Source organism: Mobula hypostoma, chromosome 3 (assembly GCF_963921235.1).
Source record: "Mobula hypostoma chromosome 3, sMobHyp1.1, whole genome shotgun sequence".
Lineage (NCBI taxonomy): Eukaryota > Metazoa > Chordata > Chondrichthyes > Myliobatiformes > Myliobatidae > Mobula > Mobula hypostoma.
Window position 1 is genome coordinate 118,880,390 of NC_086099.1, and position 19,220 is coordinate 118,899,609.

General features: G+C 40.0%; 1 protein-coding gene across 1 annotated transcript in view; it reads left to right on the forward strand.

Moving 5' to 3' along the window:
• Positions 1–19,220, forward strand: part of LOC134344218 (AT-rich interactive domain-containing protein 2-like) — a 378,430-nt gene that overhangs the window by 222,071 nt on the left and 137,139 nt on the right. The window contains exons 5-6 of the mRNA XM_063043648.1: positions 4,312–4,530; positions 15,750–15,817. Of these exons, the coding sequence (XP_062899718.1) occupies positions 4,312–4,530; positions 15,750–15,817 (287 nt within the window). The remainder of the gene's footprint in view (positions 1–4,311; positions 4,531–15,749; positions 15,818–19,220) is intronic.

Genomic DNA, 19,220 nt, shown 5'->3' on the forward strand with positions numbered 1-19,220 from the left:
GCAATCATCCACAAAAACAGAGGAATGCCCCAAAGAATGAATGACAGTTAAATGTTAGAACCCCAAAGCCTCCCCAGCTCCCCCCCCACATGTAAGCAGCAGCAAATCAAAGATCCCCCATTCCCCACCAGCAAAAAAAGTATCAGCACCCATGCCGAGCACTCAAGCGTGCAGCAAAGTATCAATAAAAACACTGACTTGCAGTACCCCAAAGACTGCTTGTTCACTTGGTAATTCGACATACCACAGGCTCTCTCCCTAATAAGGGAAAAAGAGGTGGCCTCGTTTCACAGCGAGAGGAGAGACATAACAAACAATTTGCTGATTTAAAAATCTGTTGTGTCACTTTCTCCGAGCTCTGTACCCAAAGAACTCGTGTCTCTGGGCGTGCAGCCAGCTTGCTGCTTTCAATCTTCCATCTCCCAGGACACACCAATTTCCTATGGAGGCACCAACCTCAAATCTGCCCGCCTCCAGAGCCACAAAATCCCAGAACCCTGAAGGCATGCTAGTCTTCTAGGCCGTGTCCTTGGTATGTCAAGTAGTGGCCAGTCGTGAGACCCTGAGAGTGGGTCTCATTGATACAGCATCAATCAGCCATTCAGCCCGTTGTGCCTTTGATAACTATTTGCAATGGGTTCCATTCCCTAGCCTATCAATCTTTTACCCTTCAGCTGTTTCTCCTGGTAATGTTAGCACTGAATTTACATAACAACACACATCAAAGTTGCTGGTGAACGCAGCAGGCCAGGCAGCATCTCTAGGAAGAGGTGCAGTTGACGTTTCAGGCCGAGACCCTTCGTCAGGACTAACAGTTAACCATTTAAAAAAAATACTCCTAGCACAGTTCTTGGTTCTTGTGGTAATTACCTTATATCATGCCCTCTTGTTATTGCATTTCAGCCAGTGGAAACATTTTCTCATTTTATAAACCTTTAAGCTTGTTCTTCTATTAATGGAGAAAGTCAATACCCTCTTCTGTTGTCTAACAGATATTGTGCATCTAGTATTGATGTAAATCTGCTCTGTACCATCTCTATGGCCCTTATTTTTATACCTGAAGAGTGATATCCAGAATTCAACAGTGCTCCTTTTGATATATGTGCATTTATAAAAGTTATTCACTTTTATTTCTAAAAGCCATGGATTATTATAGCTTTTCAACCTGTGCTCGCACCTCCAAAGATTAGATTACGAGGACATGCAGTCCTCTTTTATTGTCATTTAGTAATGCATGCATTAAGAAATAATACAGTATTCCTCCGGTGTGATATCACAGAAACACGGGACAGACCAAGACTGAAACTAACAAAAACCACATAATTATAACATATAGTTACAACAGTGCAACAATACCATAACTCGATGAAGTGCAGGCCATGGGCACAGTAAAAAAGTTCAAAGTCTCTCAAAAGTCCCACATCTCACGCAGACGGGAGAAGGAAGAAAACTCTGCCTGCCATGCTCGACCACAGTCGGACTCTGAGTCGTCTGAAAACTTCGAGCTCCGATCAACCCTCCGACACCAAGTACTGAGCGCCACCTCTGCTGAATGCTTCGACCCCAGCCTCGGTCGCCAGCAGCAAACAAGGCCAGGGATTTTGGGGCCTTCCCTCCAGAGATTCTCGATTGCACAGTAGCAGCGGCAGCAAACCGGGCATTTCAGAAATTTCTTAGATGTTCCTCTGTGCTTCTCACCTATGTCTCCATCAAATCAGAATTGTGCACGGCATCCTATTTACAAATACAATATAATTTCACTGGAGAGCTGCGCGCGCTGCGTCACGTCGCCTTCTTCTCCTCCCACCTCAAGATCTTTGTATATACACCTTGTCTCTAATATGGTTGTAGATGACACCAAAATATCTTTCAGCCTTCTCTTCAAAATTGTGCCATTTAATTGCATTGCCATCTTCATTTTTCTAATAAAACCTATTACTTGAACATGCTGCAAAAAATTCCCTTATCACTTATCAGTTTGCCTGTATTCTTCAAAAGTTTATAAATTGCCCTTTTTTTTAACATGGTTATTAATTTACAAGTTTAATTTATCTCCTACATATGCATATCCAGTTCATAGAATATAGAACCTAAAACAGTACAGCAAGATACAGGCCCTTCAGTACACAATGCTGTGCCAGTCTTTTAACCTGGTCTCCCACATAGTCTACTGTGATTTTCATCCATGTGACTATTTAAGAGTTCCTTAAATGTTCCTAATATATTTACTTCTACCTGCTCCATGAACTAACCACTCTCTGAGTAGAGCAAAATAAAAAACTACTTCTGACTTCCTCCCTTATACTTTCCTCCAATTAGCTTAAAAGTATGTCCTCTTGTATTAGTTATTGCCTCCTGGGAAAAGGCCCTGGCTCTCTATCTATGGCTGTTATCATCCTTCAAACCTCTATCAAATCGCCTCTCATCCTCCTTTGATCCAAAGAGAAAAATCTGAGTTTTCTCAACCTCTCCTCATAAGACATACTCCCTAATCCAAGCAACATCCTGCTAAGTCTCCAGATCCTCCTATAATAAGGTGACCAGAACTGAACACAATATTGCAAGTGTGGTCTAACCAAAGTTTTCTGAAACTGCAACATTACCTCATAGCCCTTGAACTCAATCTCCGGATTGAGTTCAACATGCCAACATGCCATACTCCTTCATCTTGCACTGCAACTTTGAGGGATGTATGGACATGAACCCTAAGATTCTTCTGTTCCTCCACTGTTAAGAATCCTGCCATTAACTCTGTACACTGCCTTCAAGTTCAACCTTCCAAACTGTATCACTTCACACTTTTCTGGATTGAGCTCCACTTGCCACTTCTCAGCCCAGTTCTGCATCCTTTCAATGTCATGTTATAACAAACAATCTTCTACACTATCCGCAACATTACCAACCTTCGTGTCAGTCTGCAAACTTACCACACTCTACCTCTTCACCCTTCCACTTCTTCATCCAAGTCCTTTATTACAATCACAAACAGCAGGGTTCCCAGAACACTACAGATCCCTACGGAGCACTACTGCTCACAGACTTCCAAGACAAATATGCTCCATTCACTACCACCCTCTGCCTTCCATGGGCAAACCAATTCTGAATCCATGCAGCCAGGTTTTCATGAATTCTATGCCTCCTGACTTTCTGAATGAGCCTACCATGGAGAACCTTGTCAAATGTCTTTCTTAAAATCCATACACACAACAACCACCACATCAATATGTTTTGTGACTTTCTTGGAAAAAGTCAATCAGGTTCTTGAGGCATGACCTTCTCCTCACAAACCCTGCTGACTACCCTCATCAGATTGTGCTTTTCTAAATGCTCGTAAATCCTGTCTCTCAGAATCCTCTCCAATAGTTTTGTCCACCAGTAATGAAAAATTCACTGATCTACATTTCCCAGGATTACCCCTATTACTTTTGTCGAACAAAGGATTGATTTGCTGTTCTCTAATCTTCTGGTACTACTCTTGTGGCCAGTGAGGACGCAAAAATCATCACCAGCAGCTCAACAATCTCTTGTTTCCTGTAGTAACCTGAGGTATATCCCTCCAACCCTAGCATTTACCTATCCTAATGTTTTTCAAGCTCCATAATGTGTTTCAGTGAATGTGGTTATACTTAAGACATTTTGCAGCATTATTCACTTTATCTGGAAAAATAACCTTTTACGGCTACACTGTATTCTATTTCAACCAATTTTGTATCCACATTATTCCCATTGTCATCCCACCAGGTGAGCTATCAAGCATTACTTCTAACATGACGTGTATAATTTTAAGCACAGCTTTAACAGTTGATAGATGGGAGGACTGTCATATGTCGAAAGATTGGAACGACTGGGCTTGTATACTCTGGAATTTAGAAGGCTGAGAGGGGATATTATTGAAACATATAAGATTATTAAGGGATTGGACACGCTGGAGGCAGGAAACATGTTCCCGCTGATGGGTGAGTCCAGAACCAGAGGCCACAGTTTAAGAATAAGGGGTAGGCCATTTAGAATGGAGTTGAGGAAAAACTTTTTCTCCCAGAGAGTGGTGGATGTATGGAATGCTCTGCCCCAGAAGGCTGTGGAGGCCAAGTCTCTGGATGCTTTCAAGAAAGAGATGGATAGAGCTCTTAAAGATAGCGGAATCAAAGGTTATGGGGATAAGGCAGGAACTGGATACTGATTATGGATGATCAGCCATGATCACAGGGAATGGCGGTGCTGGCTCGAAGGCCTACTCCTGCACCTATTGTCTATTGTCTGTTGTAAACTAGGGAGGAAAAAAAATCTAAATGTTTTTCTTCTTTTTTCCAGAAAGTGTACGTCGTGGTTATGGCCTATTTACAGAATTTACTACGATCAGTGACTATAATAAAGTGATGCTGTCTTTGCTTTCTGGACTTCCCAATGAAGTGGACTTTGCAATTAATGTTTGTACATTAATGTCACATGGAAACCAACAGATCCTGCAAATGGAAAAAGACCCAAAGGTTGTTACACTTCTTCTTGCACATGCTGGGATTTTTGATGATAGTAAGTACTCTTTTTAATCCATAAATATAAGAATAAATTATAGCATTTAAATTTTGGCCATATTAATATTCCTGAAGTAATAGTATAGCAGAAGAGTACATCTAAGAGTCTCATGCTCTACCGACTGAGCTGGCTGGGCAATTATGCTTGCATCAGAGCTAATTTAAAGAAATGGGATATTCTGATGAAGAGCAGCAATGGTTAAAAAAAAGCGACAATATGGACTTTTAAGATTGTAAACCAGCGGGTTGTTGCTATGTCTCCCGCTTGCTGTGAAAATGGGGGACACCTCCATCTCCCTTGCCAGGGAGAGAGAGAACCTGTGGGTTGTCAAATTTCAGACGAAATGCGAAGCTTTTGGGGTAAATTTGGTCTGTGTCTTTGCTATTGCTTAGCACACGCTTGGGCTCAGTGATAGTACCAATGCGCGTTTATTTTTGCTGGTGGGAGGGAGATCGTTGCTCGCCGCTTACGCACGGGAGGGGGAGCTGGGGGGGAATTCGGGGTTCTCACATTTAACTGTTCATTCTTTGGGGGCACTTCTCTTTTTTCATGGATGTTTTGCGAAGAAAAAGCATTTCAGGATGTATATTGTATACATTTCTCTGACATTAAACTTGACCTTTGGTAATTCTGTAACAGTAGGAACTCATTGATAAGTAGCAAATGAGTAATAAAATTGTAGCTTCACTCTGAAATGAAGCAATTCTTTTTTAAGATGTTGAAACTGCAAGGTGTTGGGTAATTTAAACCATGGCAAATGATTAAGTAATCTCACCAGAGGAAATAAAAACAGTGACCATGTAGTTGACATTGATTGGAGTGGCAAAACTGATGGAAAATGAGGGAAGCACATTTAAATTTAACACTAAGGCCTGGTGTTTAGTTTTAAGTGTGAATCGCCCAAGATTTAGTACTTGCAAGTCAAAGGAAAACTAGTTCTGTGTTTAAATTTGAACTGTACTTAAATTTGCTGCTAATTGTTAATAGTGAACTTATTCACAGTATTTATACATTGCAACATCAAGCTACATCCACTTTATAAATATAAATGTCAAGTGATTTTTTTTCAGGGAAAAAAACTATGGTTGAATTGCAAATTAATGAAGCTGTGGTAGAGGAGACAGTGTCAGGATTGCAGGACCTGGTAGACAGTGGTACTTGAATACTTATGTGTCAAGTCAATGCCCTGGCCAAACACTATAATGTAAGAGTTAGGAAGATAAATTGAAAGCAGTGCACTGAGAGTCAATTTGCGATAAATATCCTTATAAAAAATGGCTAACGAGACTATAAATCAGACTGCAAACAAATAACATGGGGAAAAGTGCATCTTTGATATTATAGAAATACCACTTTTTATATTTTTACTTTTAAGAAGATGTTGTGGAAGGAATTAAGCCAGAAAACCATAAGGCATAGAGTCTGCCCTGTCATTCCATCATGGCTGATTTATTATCCCTCTCAACCCCATCCTCCTGCCTTTATTCCCATATCCTTCTAAATATGTCCAATGATATGACCGCCCCAGCTGTCTGTGGCAATGAATATAACAGATTCATCACCCTCTGGTTAAAGAAATTCCTTCTCATCTCTGTTTTAAATGGATGCCCTCTATTCTGAGCCAGTGTCCTCTAGTCGTAGACTTCCCTGTTCAAGGAAACATCCTCCCCACATTCACTCAAGGTCTTTCAATTTTCAATTGGTTTCAATGAGATACCCCCTCATACGTCTAAACTCCAGCAAGTATAGACCCAGAGCCATTAAACACTCCTCATACGTTAATCCTTTCAGTCTCTTGAACCTCCTCTGCACCCTCTCTAATGCCAGCACATCTTTTTTTAGATAAGGGACCTAAAACAGCTCACAATACCACCGACTCAGCCTGCAAGTTAACTTTAGGGGATCTTGTACAAGGACTGCTAAATCACTTTGCACTCTTATTTCAGAACTTTCTCCGCATTTAGAAAATAGTCTCTGCCTTTTATTCCTGTTACCAAAGTGCATGACCATACACTTCCCTACACTATATTTCATCTGCTATTTCTTTGTCCATTCTTCTAATTAGTCTAAGTCCTTCTGCAGACTACCTTTCCTTCCACCTATCTTCATATCGCATACAAACTTTGCCACAAAGAAAGTTGTCAATTCCATCTATGGCAATTAACGTCAATAGAAGCAGTTCTAACATTGACCACTGCTGAACTTACAGAAGGAAACTAAGAAAGTCATTTGGAAAGAAAAGATGAATTATGAAAGGAAGTTGGCAATTAACATTAAAAAGGATACTAAGAGTTTTTTTTAAATATATGAAGGGTAAAAGAGTGACACGGGTAGATATAGGACCGATTGAAAATGATGCTGGAGAAATTATAATGGGTAACAAAGAGATGGCAGAGGAACTAAATGAGTATTTTGCATCAGTCTTCACAGTGGAAGATATTAGCAACACACCTGATTGCCAGAAGTCTCAGGGAATAGAATTAGGTACAGTCAAGATCACTGGAGAGAAAGTGCTTGGGAAGCTAAATGGACTAAGAATAGGTAAGTCTCCCGGACCGGATGAGGTGCACCCACGGGTTCTGAAGGAGGTGGCTTTGAAGATTGTGGAGGCATTGGAAATAATCTTCCAGGAATCAACAGACTCTGGCATGGTTCCAGAGGACTGGAAGGTCACAAATGTAGTTCAGCTGTTTAAGAAAGGAGGGAGGCAACAAAAAGAAAATTACAGACCTATTAGTCTGACATTGGTAGTTGGAAAGTTATTGGAGTCGATCCTCAAGGACGAGGTTATGAAATACTTGGAGGTGCATGACAAGATAGGCCCAAGTTTCATGAAGGGAAGATGCTGCCTCACCAACCTATTGGAATTTTTTGAGGTAATCTCGAATAAGATTGACAAGGGAGAGGCTGTGGATGTTGTGTATTTGGATTTTCAAAAGGCCTTCGATAAGGTGCCGCATAAGAGGCTGCTTAACAAGATGAGGGCCCATGGAATTACAGGAAAGATATTGGAATGGGTGGAGCATTGGCTGATAGGCAGAAAGCAAAGGCTGGGAATAAAGGGATCCTATTCTGATTGGTTGCCGGTTACTTGTGGTGTTCCGCAGGGGCCAGTGTTGGGGCCGCTTCTTTTTACAATGTATATCGATGATTTAGATTATGGATTAAATGGTTTGGTGGCTAAGTTTGCTGATGACACCAAGATGGGTGGAGGAGCAGGAAGTGTTGAAGAAACGAAAAGGTTGCAGAGAGACTTGGTCAGTTTAGGAGAGTGGGTAAAGAAATAGCAGATGAGATACAATGTTGAGAAATGTACGGTTGTACATTTTGGAAGAAGCAATAATCGGGCAGATTATTATTTAGATGGGGAGAAAATTCAAAAAATCGGAAGTGCAAAGGGACTTGGGGGTCCTCGTGCAGGATACCCTAAAGGTTAACCACCAGGTTGGATTGGCAGTAAGGAAAATGAATGCTATGTTGGCATTCATTTCAAGAGGAATAGTGTATAAGAGTAAGGAGGTGTTGATGAGGCTCTATAGGGCGCTGGTGAGAACTCATTTGGAATACTGTGTGCAGTTTTGGGCCCCCTATCTTAGAAGGGATGTTCTGATGTTGGAGAGAGTTCAGGGAAGATTTACGAGGATGATTCCTGGAATGCAGGGGCTAACATATGAGGAGCGTTTGTCGGCTCTTGGACTGTATTCATTAGAGCAGTGATCCCCAACCACCGGGCCGCAAAGCATGTGCTACCGGGCCGCGAGGAAATGATATGATTTGGCGATATGAGTCAGCTGCACCTTTCCTCATTCCCTGTCACGCCCACTGTTGAACGCACATGAGGTCATTACGCATGCGTCATCCATGTCGGTGCGGGAAGAAGATCAATTCCTTGAGCTTGCAAATGATGGCGGGCTGAAAAGTATGTTTGACATAACATCTCTGCCGGCATTCTGGATCAAAGTCAAGGCTAAATATCCTGAGATAGCCATGAAAGCACTGAAAACATTGCTTCCATTTCCAACATCATATCGCTGCGAAGCGGGGTTTTCTTCAATGAATGCAACAAAAACAAAATTGCGAAATAGACTGGACATAAGGAACCCCCTTCGAGTATCGCTGTCTCCCATCACCGTCTTGTTGCAAGGAAACAAGCCCAGGGCTCCCACTGGTTCAGCAATATCGGTGTGTTGCAATGATTTTATATGTTCATACATGGAAAATATGTGCTGTGTGTTTAATGTCCAAACGTTACTTAAAATGTTATGATGCTGTTGACTTATAAGTAACCTATAATTGACATCACTATATTCATGCGAGGAAAATATGTGCTGTGTGTTTAATATTAAATTCGTTAGATAAACCCTTTTAGAAACAAAATTGAGTGTATTAGCCACTTATAAGTGACTTATAGTTGACTTATCACCTATATTCCGGTCGTGATTAACGCACCCCACCCCCCAGGGTTGCCAACTGTCCCGTATTAGCCGGGACATCCCGTATATTGGGCTAAATTGGTTTGTCCCATACGGGACCGCATTTTGTGCCAAAATGGCGTAAAGCGAAGAAGCAATTACCATTAATTTATATGGGAAAAATTTTTGAGTGTTTCTAGACCCGAAGAATAACCTACCAAATCATACCAAATAGATAAACCTAAAATAGCAAATAGATAAACCATAAACCTAAAATAGCAGTATCATATAGTAAAAACAGGAATGATATGATAAATACACAGCCTATATGAAGTTGAAATAATGTATGTACAGTGTAGTTTCACTGAACAGAATCGCCAAAAATGATGTGTAGAAAAAACTCGGCACGTACATGCATGCGCACACAGTTGCCAGCGCAAGGCTTCATGGTCATGGTAGTCTTTCTCGGGGTAAACACAAGTGTCTCATATTTGACTGCTACCCTTGTGCGTTGGCAACCCTATCTACCCCCCCCCCCAAGTCTGCAAGAATATTGTCAATATTAAACTGGTCCGCGGTGCAAAAAAGGGTTGGGGACCCCTGCATTAGAGTATAGAAAAATGAGGGGGGATCTCATAGAAACATTTCGAATGTTGAAAGGGTTGGATAGAGTAGATGTGGAAAGGCTGCTTCCCTTGGTGGGTGAGTCCAGGACAAGAGACCAGTACGTTCTAGTATCAATTGTTTGGCGACAATAAAGTATAAAGTAAGTATAAGTACCCATTTAAAACAGAGATGAGGAGAAATTTTTTTAGCCAGAGGGTCATGGATTTATGGAAATCGTTGCCACATACAGCTGTGGAGGCCTGATCACTGAGGGTGTTTAAGGAGGAGTTTGATAGGTATCTAATTAGTCAGGGTATCAAGGGATATGGGAAAAAAGCTGGAAATTGGACCTAGATGGGAGAATAGATTAGCTCTTGGTGGAGTGGCAGAGCAGACTCGATGAGCCGAATGGCCTACTTCTGCTCCTTTGTCTTGTGATCTTGTGAACACCACTAGTCACCAGCAGCTAACCAGAAAAGGCCCTCTTTATTCCCACTATTATCTCTCTAAGTTAGCCAATTTTCTATTCTTGCTAATGTCTTTTTTGTAATACCATGGGCTTTTAACTTGTTAAACAGCTTCATATGCAGCACCTTGTCAAAGGCCTGAAAATCCAAATAAACAACATCCATTAACTCTCGTTTGTCTATCCTGCCTATTATTTCCTCAATTTCAACAGATTTGTGAGGCACAATTTCCCCTGAAGGAACCTATTTTAACATGTAACTCCAACTACTTCAAAACCTCATCCTTAATAATGGACTCTTAACATCTTCCTAGCCACTGAGGTCAGGCTAACCGGCCTATAGTTTACTTTTTTTTGCCTCCTCTCTTCTTAGAGTAGTGTGACATTGCAATTTTCTAGTCATAGATATCCATTTTAGCACCACAGTAGTGTAGCAGTTAGCGTGCTGCTATTACAGCTTGGGACGTCGGAGTTCAGGGTTCAGTTCCATCATCCTTTGTAGGAAAAGTTGTATGTTCTTCCGTGAGCACGTGGCTTTCCTGTAGGTGCTCTGGTTTCCTCCCAAGGTTCAAAGATGTACTGATTAGTAGGTTAATTGGTTATTGTAAATTATCCTGTGATTAGGCTAGGGTTAAATAAGTGGGTTGCTGGGCGGTCTGGCTTGTTGCCCTGAAGGGTCTATTCCACACCGTATCTCTAAGTAAATAAAGTTCAAAGTAAATTAAATTATACATGTCACCATATACAACCCTAAGAATCATTTTCTTGCAGGCATATTCAATAAATCCCATAATCATAATAGAATCAATGAAAGACTGCACCATCAGAATGGACAACCATTGTGCCAAGGACAACAAACTGTGCAAATACAAAAGGAAAGAAAGACTAACAAACAAATAAGCAATAAATATTGAGAACATGAGATGAAGAGACTTTGAAAGTGAGTTCATAGGTGTGAGAACTATTCAGTGATGGCAAGTGAATTTGAGTGAATTTATCCTCCTCTGAATCAAGAGTCTGATGGTTGAGGAGCAATAACTGTTCCTGAACCTTGTGGTGTGAGTTCTGAGACTCCTGTACCTTCTTCCTGATGGCAGCAGTGAGAAGAGAGCATGACCTGGGTGGCGAGTGTCCGCGATGATGATGCTCCTCTCCTGTGACAATGTACATGTGCTGCTCAATGATGGGGAGGGCTTTACTCATGATGAATAAATCTATTAATTCTTGAACGGTTACTTTCAGGAAATAGACAAGAGATGCATGGTCAAAAGCATCAGGCTTCAAAGACTTTTTTTTGTTAAAAAAACTGACTTTAAAAACGTTGCACTAATGTGTATGGTAGTATCCTGCTGAGTGCTGATACAAAAGATAGTGTATATCAAAGCTTCAAAACATACATGAAAATGCATCATTTGTATCAACAACCAACACAGTCCAAGGATATGCTGGAGACAGCCTGCAAGTATTATCACTCCTCCTCCAACAATTTCGCATACCCACGCTTAATATCTCTAACCCTAATGCTAACCCATGCGTCTTAAGAGTGAGGGAGGAAATGGAGCACCCGAAGGAAACTCGTGGTCACAAGGAGAACTTACAAACTCCTTACAGATTGTGACTTGAGAACTCCAATCGCTGATCACTGGCACTGTAAAGCGTTGTGCTAACCGCTATGCTACTATGCCACTCCATGAAAGTACTTATAGTCCTTCAATCTAAACACTCAGAAGGATATACCCCATTCTCAGCGCACATTGCAGGCTGTTATGCCAGACTACCCTCCCAACTGCTGGAAACTGCTGTGCTTAAGGCCTCGTGTGCAAATGCCTGCCCTTCAGTGGCACTCAGTAATTGCAACAAATACCCAAAGTCCTAAATAACATAACACCTTGATTATGCTCCAACCAGGTGATGAGTAAAACAACACGCATTCCAGGTCATCTGTTGCAGATGCATTTAACCATGCTTTTTGGTAACAGTCACTGTTCTGTAGCTGTGGAATAAAGTTGATTTTGCATACCATAAACACTCGCCACTGTGGCAGTGTTACCATTTTAAATGGGATATATTTAGGGGAGATCTAGCAGCTCCAAACATGGCATCCCTGGGTACCATGAGCTTTCAATGCAGTAGCATGTTCCTCACTTTGCCCTACCCTTCAGCCCTTGTTCAAGGAGTAATACAGAATAGCAGATCAGGAACAACACCAAGATATTAGCATCGTAATCAACAAAATTGCCAATGACATCCATATGCAATAAAATAAATAAGCCAGAATATAGAGTGGATTCTGGTTCATTGAGACACATTGCGACCAGTACATTTTGTCCCAATTAACCAAAGTTTCAAGAAAATTGTTAAAAAGGTATAAAAAAGACAAACTACCATTTAACTGAGTAACAAATTATGTATTTAAATGAAATTAGAACAGTATCAATACTACTATTGATAGTATCAGTACTATAAAACTATGTATTAGTTCGTAATATTTATCAATAGAGTATATATGCTGCTAGGTTCTTTTGATTAACTGTAAATGAACAAAATCAGGACAGACACCTCGTGTAGTTAATGGACTGCCTTCACGCAATGTTATTAATAATTGCATCCTCCATATCTTCATTTTCATTGTAACATTCAAGATGATTGTTGATACCTCAAATTCTTTGTAGTTCCTAACTTGTTGAAGTAGTGAAATGGTTCATTTTCATTCACGGGCATTTCAGATATTTCCAGACCTGAATGCTTGAAACCACGGCGAGCAAAACAGATCTGAATTGTCGTACTGTTTATTTCTGGCCAATTATCAGTGACAAAAATCACTGCTCTTAGAACACAAACACACCAACTGATGCTATTTAAAAACTGTTTTGCTGTAAACACAGTGTAGTGTCTAATGACCAGGTAAGTGTATGCGACTGATGCTCGTTAAAATAGTTAAGCAAGTGCCTCCTGTCCCAGTTGAGTGGCATAGTGCCCCAGATAAATGAAGGGAATCCCAGCTATTTTCTTGATTACTTTTTGTTATTTAAGAGTTGTCTCAAATAAGTAGCTGCCCCGGTTAACCGAAGGCATAATTAACCAGAATGCACTGTAATAGGAAATATTTTAGCATGGTACCAGTGTACCCTTTTTGCAACTACCCCATGGAGCGCTGATTTGTTATAATGTTCTTGATCTGAACATTTACAGGTGAATATCCAATCTTCAGTTTTTAATCTCTGCACAGTACTATTATCAGGAACCTGATGCAAGTCCACCAGCTTGTACCGCACTGTTAATAATTTGCCCATACTCACTTTGGAGAGGTTGCCTGTGAAGGCTGATGGAGGGTAGGCCAGGATGAGGGATGCAACTGCTCAGTATTGAGATGTGAACTTAGAGCTGCAGGGTGGCTGCTGCAGTAAATGCAGGCCATGGATAGGGATTGGCATGGCCTACCTCATGTGTTGAAGGACTGTTTGGATCATACTGTCCCTCTCTTTCTTTCCTGGTTTAATGAACAAAATCAGCGTAAGCACCTAGTGCAGATAATGGACTGCTTTCATCCTCATTTTCATTGTCACATTTAAGCTGATTGTCGATACCTCAAATTCTTCATTGTTCTGGTTTAAGGTGGCGTTACTGAATGTGTGTGCAGCTTACTGGCAATTTGAAAGGAGAGAAGTTCGACTAAAACATCACTAATAACATCTTTTCTGAAGTAAATAGTGGTAAACTATCACTGCAAACAATGAAGAGGCAAGCGAAAGCAAAGTGAATTTGAGAGACGAGCAGTGCTGGTGCATTGCAAAGTTGAAGCAGATGGAGTGAGTGATCTGGAGAGGAGGAGTCAAGGAAGAGGAGTTTTGATGCTTGTCCAGCTAACCCAGGTGTGAGGTTGGATTGCTCTAAGCGCCGAGCTGATATGGAGAGGCTGAGAAAGGCTTCAGCCTGGGTGACGTAAACTAGATCCAGAGTGAATCACTGCGCGGCATGGTCTAGGCCTGGTGCATTTTTGGTCTAGATCAGGTCCCAGGTCTTAATGCGAAGTATGATCCACTGTTTGGACAATTTAAACGCCAGTCTAGGTAGACTGGAAAGGCCGGGTGTTGTGATTGGAGGCGAGAGTTGGGCCGATTTCGCTCGCAGTCCAGTGATGTTCATTTATCTCTCCTTGGCGCTGAGACTGCCCCCATCTGCTATGCTTCAGGTCTGCGAGATTTGCAGCAGTTTGGCCACTAATGTGAACTGATACCGAGGCTATGGGCCTACTCCGGGGATTCGAAATGCTGTTGCTCGCTTCTGTTGTTGGTGTGATTTATGCTTTTTTTCCACTTTCTCTGCGCATTGGGGGTTGGTTTTTATTTTTTTTTGATTGGGTTCTTTCATGTTTCTTGCTTTATGGCTGCCTGTAAGCAGACAAATGTCAAGGTTGTATAATTTATACATTCTTTGATAATAAATGTACTTTGAATCATTGGCTGCTGTCTTCTCCCTTCCTCTACATTTTTCTTTTGGCTGCACAGCTTCCCCAGTTTGGAGACTTTGCCCTAGTGACCAGCCCAGTGGTCAATAAGCACTAATTTGCAACCAAACAGAGAGGGATTGTGCAGCCTCCGTCATATCTCACAGCAAGTGATTCATGTGATTCTTGGATCCAGGAACTTTATCAACACGTGAAGCGAGAATTGCTTATTCCCTACAATTGCCTTGTTAACAATGCTGGCTAGAATGCTGCTGCCAGCTGTGTACCTCAGCACTAAGTGGTCACACAACATTCTCTCAAAATTATGTTGCTGGCAGTTCATTACAGGCCATCCCTGGGTAACAGGTTGTGTTTTACATATGCCTTTAAGTCAATTTGTCCATGGCAAAAAATACACAAAAGTCACTTAATATGGTAACCATATTCCACAGTATTGTAATGAATGACTGATAAGAAATAGCAGTTATTAAGTGGAAAAAGAGAAGAAACTAATTCTGCAGTTTTGTAGAAATGAATGCATATATGTACATTGTACTTCTGAATTTAATATTATGGGACTTCATTCATATGTACTGGTGTTCATAAATTAGATGTTCATAACCCAGGGGTGGCCTAAACTGGCGCAGCTATGGGGAGGAAAGAGAAGATGATGAAATTGAGTTGCAAAAGTGTTGTGAGATGTTAATACAGCCTAATCTAGGAAGGCAGGAAGAAACAAAGTCACTTATTTATTCAGAAATGTGGCTTTTGTTAGCAAGGTAAGTATTTATTTGTGGTGAGCCAGCACTTTGAACAACCGTTTATCAGTATGGCTATTTCCACAATGATAGGTAGGATACTCAAAATTTGGAGCTACTAATGTTGAAAAATGGCAACATGTTTCCTCATCAGGACGATGTGTGCCGTAGAAGGAAATTTGGAGGTCTTGGTATTCCCACATGTCCACTGCCCTTGTCCTTCTAGGTTATGAGCTTAATTATGGATGTGATGTTGGTGAGTTGCTGCCGTTAATCACATATATGTGCATACTGCCTATAAGGTTAAGGCAACATTGAACATGGAGTGAATGTGATGCCAGTGAAGCAGACAACTTCATCCTTGATATTTTCCCAAATGTGTAAATATACTGGAGCTCCTGTGCTCTCTCTCTGTCCAGTTTGTTCAATATAATGATATTTTTGTAGTTGGTGGCATAAGTGTAATTTACAACTGGTTTTAAGTGTCTGGTCATCAGTTTGCTTATTGTATATTTTCTTTGTTTTAGGTCCGGGAACCTATTTAAATGTATATGAATCAGAATGGAAAATAAAATCTGGAAGGGACTTCATAAAGGTGATTATGTTTCTGGTAGATCACAGCATGCCATTGTTGTAGTTAGTCAGAGTGCAGTTATCCAGAATGTCTATGTGAATGCATGTAAATTACACTGTAGTTCAAAATCTTTATATTTTTAAACTAATTTTAGACTTGCATTGTATAGTTTAAACAAAGTAAGAATAGCATATGTACACTTTAGTATTAAAGTCATGAGCAAGGCATTTATTTGCCTGACCAGTTTACGGATCCAGATGTGTTAAAATGGTGAAGTCTTGTGGAATTCTGTTTAGAATTTACTTTCATTGGAGGACCCTCATCCTCAAACTAAAACAAAATGTACCAAATTCCAAAATTGGAAAGTGTTCTGTTGAACTGTCAGCTTAAACAGAATGTAGTGCAAAATTTACCTAATCAAAAGAAAAGGGACTTTGAGCATTGGTATTACTTCCGTAACCCCGTTCTGATTTCCAGGATATAAAACTTCATTTGAAGGTGAAGCATTTTGTTGCAAGAATTTGTCTAATACATATATCCAGCCTGTTCAACCCATGATCACTTCTTCCATGCCTGCACTTACAAGGCAACTTGCTTCCCAAAGTCAGCTCCTGATTGGTAAGACCCTATGGAACCTAGAACTTCCCCCCAAAAAATGGTAGGTCCTGCTTTCAGAAATATTTGGACTGCTGATTAAGTATCGCCCCCACCAGCTGCTATAAAAATTGTAAATCTTTCAATGTCTATAAATGTCTGTAGCAAATACACAGAATTTAACATTCAGCATGTCTTAAGCACGTTGAAGATACCAATTAGATAATTGATTCAATTCAGTTAGAAATGGAAATTATCTGGAAGTTAACTTAACTCTCTCAGAACAATTCCTTTCCATGTAAATGAGGTGGAATTGCTGAACAGTGCACGTTCAGAACCAATATTTTGCAGATTGACAAATTGCTCCTTTGAGGGGAGTTCAGCATTAGAAATCAATGAAAATGACAGCAAAGAAGTTGTTTTGGGAGGTTTGAGGTTTTCATATTTACATGGATATCCTTGGAAGTAATTTAGATTATCAGTACGATGCTTATTTAGAAAACAAATATTGAGATGGATATATTCAGTGGAAAGTTAGTAAAAATAAACTGTGCTTTCATTATATAATGCAGTAGGTTTGCCATGTTTTCATGTTCTTGAAATCTAGTGTATTATTCCATTTAAACAATTCTGTGCCCATGGCACACTGGGAGTGTCAGTTCTTGCTCCGTGTCCCACTTGGATTTCTGTAGATCTTCTGTTAGTTAAATTGGACTGCATTAGTGATCGACTACACACTAAGCTTTTATATTTGTTTTTGACTGACGCACAAATATATGATATCCACAGAACATTGAATGATAGTAAGATCTTGAATGTGTCGTATTACCTAGCAAGGTTTTTCTGTTGCATTTATTAACTTCCAGTGCAAGCCAAGGCACTATGTCTTCTTGCCTAATGTCTTGAGCCTGGATGTGCCTGGATTGAGATAGAAGGCTACTCTCACAGGCCAGCAGCATGTTCCTAGCAATGCCATTTATTTCTGGTCGAGAGAAGAGAAAAATTTTGTATTAATATGAAGTAATACAAATGGGTTTAATGCCAGAATTAGGAACATGTCAGTGCAGGTGATCAGCCATCTGCTTTTCACCTCTGGCACAAATGCAAATCCACTCCAGAATGAAGAGATACAGAACTTTTTTTTAGCTTTAAGGGTTCTGTGTGAAATAGTTGATCAGTTTCTGAGTTGCACTAGGGACTAACGCTAAATTACATTATGTTCAGCACTAATTTGTGGTATAATTCTGAATGCCACTAGAACAGGAGATGCAAGTCCAGGCATATGGGCTGGTAGGAGGACTTCCACATTAACGTGGAAATTTTAGTATGTTCCTTTTAACTGAACACAGGATGCCAGAAATGAAAAATACACCATCTGTAGCATTGTCCTCCTTGGATTAGTAGAAATTGATTTATTTTCAAAAATTTTTATCTAATAAAAAGATGTATTTAAGTCGTCTTGGCATTGTCTTAAATTTATATTGGAGGAAAAATAAGAGAAAATTGTAGGATGTATCCAGCGGCGCTGAGACTGACCTCGATTTTTTTTACCCCTTGTCTTGCCTTAACTTGAAAATCGGAATTGCAGGTTGATAGCTTTTTGAAAGAAAACACAGTAATTACCTTTGTTTAATTAGATTTATAATTGGAATATGTCCTTTGCATTGTAAGTTGATAATTAAACCAATTGGCCCAGAGCAATTGGAATTTACCTTAACCTGCTGGCAGCTTGAGAATTAACAATTAATGCATTAAACAATGTTTATTAATAGAATAACAGCTCAGCACAAATGAACCATCTATTTTGCATCAGTAGTGCCTTTAAAAGTACTGAAGAACTGAGATTTCATAACCCAGTCATCAATTAACAAGCTCAGCATTTTTTTTAATTCCTGAGAAAAGTACTTATTTGATGACAACAGTGCTGGTGTACACATGCATCATGTATGAGTGGATATTTATTAATATGAACATTTCTTAAAATGTGTGAAGAGCAACTGTTCCTCTTCCCTGCTTCTGTAGTGATTGGTGAGATAATTGGAGGCCATCAGGAGAAAAATTGCTTGGATGTGGTGGCATGTTTAGCCCATCACTTGGTATTTTAGCTCAGCCCAGGATATGTAGGAATTCTATTGTAGTAATCCTAAATTTCTATCAAATAATACAAGATGGTATTAATTTAGCAATGAGTTGCCTTTTTGTTAGGCAATATTGTCAGTGTTTAAACAGCTTTCAAAATAACGCTACGCTTAAATTGAGAAATGTTGTTTAAAGTGAACACTAAAAATTGGTCTGAAGGGAAAATTTCATGACAATATGGATGATCGTAATCAAAGCAAAATCCTGCTCGTTTGAAAATATTTCAGTTTAACTAACGAAGGTGATCTGAAAAATAATATAATCTTGAATTTAAATTACAGTGATTGTGAAATGGAAGTTAGATACATATAAGAAATGCAAATTTGATCTTAAGTGGCAATCAGTAATTGAATCTGTAATCAATCTAGTAAAGAGCAGTTAAGGTTATTTCTGAAAAACAATACTGTGTGGTGGTCTCTTGCCCTTCCCCGTCCCCCTCCCTCTCTCTCCCCCCCTTTCTCTCCTGTCGGTGAATGGGGCCAGAGCAAGGGTTAATTGTTGCGGATTGTAGATTTGGACTCTAATTCAAGTTTATGATGATGTGTTCTAGTTTCTAGTTCTAATTCTGTTCACTCCTTTTTTTTTGTTACTACTTCTGAGCGATTTTTGAATTGGGGCAGACTGCAGATAATGAGCACTGAACTGAACTGAAATAATGCTTTTTGATTTTGTGTTTTATATTCTGTGTTTT